The sequence below is a fragment of the Puma concolor genome, chromosome C1, assembly GCF_028749965.1.
Source record: "Puma concolor isolate L17-30 chromosome C1, mPumCon1.1.hap2, whole genome shotgun sequence".
NCBI classification, from domain to species: Eukaryota; Metazoa; Chordata; class Mammalia; order Carnivora; family Felidae; genus Puma; species Puma concolor.
Window position 1 is genome coordinate 16,774,046 of NC_141674.1, and position 6,691 is coordinate 16,780,736.

The window sequence follows — 6,691 nt, forward strand, 5'->3', positions numbered from 1 at the left end:
CCTGGGGACAGGAGCCATGGCTGGTTTGCTTGTGGGTCTGTCTCCAGCACCTAGCACAGAGAGGTTCGTGGTAACTATTTATTCTTTCTCCCCTCCGAGCCTCAGTTTCCCATACATAAGGTGAGGGGAAGGAGCTGGGTGACCTCCAAGCCCCTCTCCAGCCCTGACTTGGTGTGATTCCAGGATCAACAAGCAATAAGCCCCTGCCTCTGTCCATTATTGTCATCAGCGTCGAGCCCTGCTGGAAGCAGAGGAAGGGCTATAAATAAATAATAACCACATTTAAAATTCATTATTAGATAATTTTCTGAGAACAGGGCAAGAGCAGAAGTACAGAATGGGAAGAGGCAGAGAAGATGAACCCAGAAAAGGGAAGCCTGAGACATGGCGTGATATTAACAACTGACATGTGTGCTGCACTTTACGCTTTACCCTCCACGATCCCAGATGAGCTCCCCAGTGCCCCATGCCGTCTATAGAGCAGGTATAGCCCCACCACAGAGCAGAGGAAATGGGGGATCCCTTGGGTTCTCTTGGCTGAGAACATTCAGACCCCCGTTTGAGACCTTAGGAATCACACTCTGATGAGTGGCAGAGCCAGATCACGGATCCAGGTTCCTGACTCCAAATCCAGGGCTCAGGCACCAGGCCAGCCATGTTCTCGTTTCAATGAGGAACAGCTACGTCTGCTGTAGGGGATCACAAGGTCAGGGGCCTTGGCACGCAAGCCACCGGTTGTGGACATTCTCCCAGGACAGACTGTTCCCCCAACAGCTGCTGAGCTGGCGAAACCAAAGTGGCCACCTACCCACCGCATTTACAGTAAACCCCTCCCGATTGCAGAAATGCGGCCTGAAACTGCCGGATGGGCTGAGAGTGGAGGGGGCCGTCCTGCTGGGCCCATGGGAGGGGGCCCTCAGGGGAAGGCCCTTCCTGTCTCTGGGGAATGGAACTTCCCCTTTGGACCGAGAGCAGCAGGCTCCTGGCTCCCAGCCCCACTGCTGCCCAGCCGAGCGACCCCACAGGACACGAGGTTCCCAGGTGAGGACGGGGCTCAGGACCTGGGGGGACTGGCCAGCCGGACAATATGGCGGAGGGTGATGATTCCCAAAGTGTAGACTTTGAATCTCTGCCTTGGGCGATTAACAGTGTGGACCCCCAGGCCCAACCCCAGACCTGGGGAACCAAACTTCCCGTGGGTGCACTTGGGTATCTACTATTGCCCGGGACCCCAGGTGATGGGAGCAGCCTAAAATGGGAGCCACCAACATAAGGGCTTTGGAATCACCAAGACTCAAGCTGAGTCCTGCTTCTGTGTCTTAGATGCTGGTGACCTGGGGCAAGTCAGGTAACCTCTCTCATCCTAGACCCTCTCTGGGAATGATGGAACGTTCTAGGGGCCCTAGGAGCCCTGAAGGAGATTAAGCTCACTCAGCGCTTAGCGAACTACCTGGTTCAAGATATGTCAGAGGCCGAGGTGGAGTTAGAACCCAGGCCCCCCTTCACCCAGCCCAGCACTTTTCCAGCACCTGCCTTCTCTCATTCGCTCTCCGTCTGCTGAGAATAGCTCAGCTTGACTCTTTCAAGGAACGAATTTGCCTCGTAGGTGGAGCTGCGATTAGTGGTTAGTTGGTCTGATAACTAATTGCATGTTTATAAAGGTGGGCGTGGGATCAGACACCACACTAGAGACCTCATTCCTCTCAGATGCCATCTCTTGCCATCCTCTGGCGGTCCTGTGGGTAGCAGTTAACTCTGCCAAAGAGGCCCAGAGAGGTTAAGGCACTTGTCTCAGGCCATACAGCGAGGTGGCAGTTTGAAGTCTCGTCGGTCTGACTCCAAGTCGGGGAAAAGGAGCTGTCGGGGCCGGAAGGAGAGGGGAGGGTTGGCGACATGGGAAAGATGTGAGGGGCAAGGCCGACGGTGGTGATGGATGGCGAGGGCAGGGCTCGGACCAGATGCCCAGCTCTGAGACTCAGCGGCCCCTGAGATGCATCTTCCCACTCCCCCTGCCACCTTCTGCTTCCCTAGGAAGCCTGAGTCTCACTGGACCTGCTGTCCCCATCACCCCGACCCCCTGTTTGCCGCTCTCCACCCCTGGGCTGTACCCACCTGAGATCTCCTCTCCCTGAGCCCTATCTCCCAAAGGGGCTGGCCCCTGCTTTACTTTTCCAACCATCCTCCATCATATCCCAACGCTTGGGGATTCCTGGATGGCAGGGATAATACAAAAATAGCGAATATTCCTTTAGCATTTCTGGCGTGCCAGGGCCTACATCATCTATCCTCCCACCAACCCTATGTGGCAAGGATTAGTATTATCCCCATTTCATGGAAGGGGAAACTCGCCAGAGAGGAGAAGCGATTTGCCTGGGGCCCTCCCCTGCGAGTGGACCCTGATTTGGACCCTGGAAGCGCGGCTGTCCTTCTGACCCCAGAGACCTCTCACCACCGCCTCTGACACATCCTGCTCTCTGGTCAGCAACAGCAGCAGGAACAGTAACCATAAAATAGCCTCCTTCACCGAGCGCCAGCCCCGTACCCAGTGCTGCTCAAAACACAGCCACTCATGAGCCCCTGTCAGGCTGTCTGGCTCCAAAGCCCACGTTTTAAACCACCAGGCTTAACAGTCTCCTAGCAGAACACCCCGTGAGTTTTAAGGTCTAGTGGATGTGGTAGGTGCTCGGAAAGGCTGGTTGGAATACCAGCCACAAGGCAGCTGTGTGACCTTGATGGAGGTTCCTGCCCTCTCCAGTACCCAGTTTCCCCATCTGTAGAAGAAGAGAGCTGGGGGCTTTATTGGGGCGGGAGGGGCTGTTGTAAAGACCACATTAAATGAGATAGTAGCACATAAAGTATTTGGCCCAGAGCCTGGCTAAGTGCCCAATGCATGGATTACTGAAGTTGTCAAATCTGTCATTTTGTAAAACCTCCAGGAACGGGTACTTATGCAAAGATAATCGTTTTAGGTTAAATTTATATTATGTGAATGTCACCTCAATTTTTCAAAAAACTTTGGACTAGAATGTTAAGGGCCCTTCCGTCTTGAGAATCCATGCTGAGGGGCTCTGGCTGTGCCGACCAGCTCGGTTCTTCCTAGTTCCCTGGTATTCGGCAGGGGCCGGCCCTTCCCACTCGCCGGGGCCTGCGGAGGGACCTGAGAACATCCCATCAGCAGAGATGGCCTGGGGTGCTGGCAGGGATGCCTGCTTCAGAGCCAGACGGGCCTGGGTTTGAATCCTGGCTACAGTCCTTCCTGTGTGACCGTGAGCCAGTGTCTTGGCCTCTTTGAGCTTCAGGGTCCTTGTCGGTATGAAAATAATAGCTTTTTCCAGGCAGGGCCGCTCTGAGGATGTCAAGTGGCCCAAAGCCCGCAAATCACAGCCTTGACCTCCCATCCCTCTGACCCCTCACTCCCCTCCAGCCTCACTGGCCTCCCAGCTGGCCCTCAACACTCCAGGCTCTCTGTCCTCCCTCTAGGCCTTTGCCTCCACTTCCTTTCCTCCCAGAACACTCTTGCCCCAGCCCTTTCTGAACCTCTGGGTCCTGGCCTGAACACCACTTCTCGGAGATGCTGCCCCCATCTAGAAGACGTTCCTAATGGGAGGACTTCTTCTCCCAGAAAACCATCCACCCGCCCCTCAAGCCTGGTTACTCTGCCTCCAGGCACCCTACGTTTCTCACAGATCGCTCTGCACTGTCTCTCTTTCCATTTACTTGAATGTTGACCTGTTTACTGCCTGCCTTCCCCTCGAAGGCCAGCTCCGTGAAGGCAGGGGCCGTATCCTTCTTACCCCAGCACCCAGCGCGGGGTCCGGTCTGGTAGCTGGCACACGCTCGGTGAACGCACAGACGAGCGGATGCATGAGTGAAGAAACGCGAGGAGTCTCCATGGTGGTAAAACCCACTCCACCTTCTCCCCCCACCCCTGCAGGAGGTAGCTGAGCCGGGCCAGTGATGAAGACCGTGAGGGATGGCGTCTTAGCATCCCTGCTGCTGCTGCTGCTGCTGTTGCTGTTTCTGCTTGAGGTCTCTTGGGCCCAAAGCAGCTGCACCGGGCACCCGGCCATCCCCGGCATCCCGGGCATTCCCGGGGCACCGGGCTCTCCTGGCACACCCGGGACCCCAGGGATAAAAGGAGAGAAAGGTACTGCAGGCTTTGGGGTTACTCCCATGTCATCGAGCCAGGCCCTGTCTCCTGCCCCCCCAGTCACAGCTGCCTACCTGAGAGATCGCACAAGCCCCCACAAATCCATCGGCTTGCCAAGGCCCACCCCCCACCCCGACCCCTGCAACGACTCTGCAAGGAGGGGATTCTGATTCCCATTTTACAGCCGGAAAAACTGATGCCCAGGAAGGCTATCAACTTGCCCAAGGGAGCCCAGTAAATGTTGAGGCTGAGATCAGGCCATGGCTCTCTTACCCTTAACTCCAGGTAGAGAGACAGAAAACCACTGCAGTGGCTGTCTCCCCGGGAAGTGGCTACCCAGCTCTCAACTATTTCCTCACCCATACAATGCAGGCAGATACTTTGTGGGGTTGTCACAGGGTTCAAAGGAGACTTCCTGCCATGAAACCCCACCCCCACCCCCAGAAAATGCCGTTCATCCGTTCATTTAACCAAAACCAACCACCGTCCTCACATAACCGCGTGTAACCCACACAATCTCGCAAACTACCATCATCCCCGTTGTACAGAGGAGGACGCTGAGTCCCGGAGAACGTGCCTCCGTCAAGGTGACCCGATGAATAATGGCAGGTGGGGCAGGAGGACATCCATCTGTCCCCTGGGCCTGTGCTCTCAGCCACTATACTCCACCACTTTACTGGAAAAGAGGTTTTATCTCGCGCTGTGCCGAACCAAGGGGCAGCGGCTGCTTGGAGTGGCCGTGAGAAGGCTTCCAAGGCCCCCTGGAAGCCCACTGCACAGGAAAGAATGCTGGGATTGATTAAAGATGTCTGCCCTGGTGGAGCGAGTGGAGAGGGATAGCACATGTGCCAAGAATTCATTATCCCCGCTCCAGGCATTAAGCCCAAACAAGGGGAGCCTGGATGAGCTGGTGAGGAGGGCAGGCCCAGCACTTTCCCTAAGGAGACACCACCCTCCACACCTCGGGCGTCAGTTCCCATTGCTGCCAGGCACATCGCAGACTCAGAAAGCTGGGCTGGAAGGAGAACCCCCACCGCCAGGGAAGCTGAGGCCCAGAGAGAAGCAGGGACATGTCAGAAGTTACACGGCCAGGCTCCCTGCCTCCCAGCCCGGGGCTCCTTCCGTGGTTCTCTGGCCCATCATTTCTCCCGTCTCTCCTTTTCCAGGGCTGCCAGGGCTGGCTGGAGACCATGGCGAGTCTGGGGAGAAGGGAGACCCAGGGATTCCTGGGAATCCAGGAAAAGTAGGCCCCAAGGGCCCCGTTGGCCCCAAAGGTTCCCCAGGGCCCCCCGGAGCCCGCGGCCCCAAGGGTGAATCAGGAGACTACAAGGCCACACAGAAAATCGCCTTCAGTGCCAAGAGGACCATCAACAGTGCCCTTCGGCGGGACCAGGCCATCCGCTTCGACCAGGTGATCACCAACCTGAACAACAACTACGAATCTCGAAGCGGCAAGTTCACCTGCAGGGTGCCCGGCATTTACTACTTCACCTACCATGCCAGCTCGCGAGGAAACCTCTGCGTGAACCTCATGCGGGGCCGGGAGCAAATGCAGAAGGTGGTTACCTTCTGCGACTACGTCCACAACACCTTCCAGGTCTCCACGGGCAGCATGGTCCTCAAGCTGAAGCAGGGGGAGAACGTCTTCCTGCAGGCCACTGACAAGAACTCCCTGGTGGGCATAGAAGGTGCCAACAGCATCTTCTCTGGGTTCCTGCTCTTCCCAGATGTGGAGGCATGAGCTGTGGGGCTGACTGCCTCCCTCCCCAACCCCGCCCCCACCAGCAGTGCTCACGTTACCCCCACCACTCCCCCACCCAGCCAAAACACACAGAAGGGCTCCATGGATGTTCCTGAAAGAATGAGTAAATAAAATTTTCAAAGGCCAAGGAAGTGGTCTAATTCAACTCTGCGTCCCAGCAGCTGGCACATAGTAGGTGCCCAGAAATGCTGCTTAAATGCTGGTTGGACGACTGTACAACCAATAATGAATGAATGAATGAATGACCTCTGAAAACAGAAACTGTATCTGATTGGAGGTGTCTGCAGAGCCAGATTCTGTGCCCAGCTCTGTGACAGCCACATAGTGGGAGACGGGGAGGGAACACCAGCTAGGGAGCAACTTCTATGCCCCGAGCACTGGGCTAGACCTTTTCACTCTCTCATGAATCCTCACCCTCATCCCGGGAGACAGGTTGCATTGCACCCAGTTTACGGAGGAGAAAACTGAGCACCGGAGGGATGAAGGGACCGTCCTCAATCACACAAGCAGACCTGGCTCTGTCCACTGATGACCCGAGACCTCTTTCGAGGCAACGTATCGAGTCAGCCACTATAAGCTTCCTGCTTACAACATCACATACCTCGCCCCCGCCAAGGGATCCAGGGGTCTTCCTCCAATGTCTTAACTCACCGTGAAACCAAGACCCTTCCCTCTTGATCCTCCCCACATGCACCCCCCCCCCAAAACCTTCCCAGCCTGGCATGAGCTCAGCCATCCCGTTAGAACCAACGCCCTAACTTTCAATAACCTGCTCAGTG

At 56.1% G+C, this 6,691-nt stretch overlaps 1 protein-coding gene across 1 annotated transcript; it reads left to right on the forward strand.

The window, feature by feature from the left end:
• Positions 1-876: 876 nt before the first annotated feature.
• On the forward strand, positions 877-6,039 carry C1QB (complement C1q B chain). The gene is made up of 3 exons (XM_086715989.1): positions 877-1,041; positions 3,935-4,147; positions 5,317-6,039. The coding sequence occupies exons 2-3, from the start codon at positions 3,958-3,960 to the stop codon at positions 5,889-5,891; spliced, it is 765 nt and encodes a 254-aa protein (XP_086572115.1). The 5' UTR covers positions 877-1,041; positions 3,935-3,957; the 3' UTR covers positions 5,892-6,039.
• Positions 6,040-6,691: the final 652 nt, after the last annotated feature.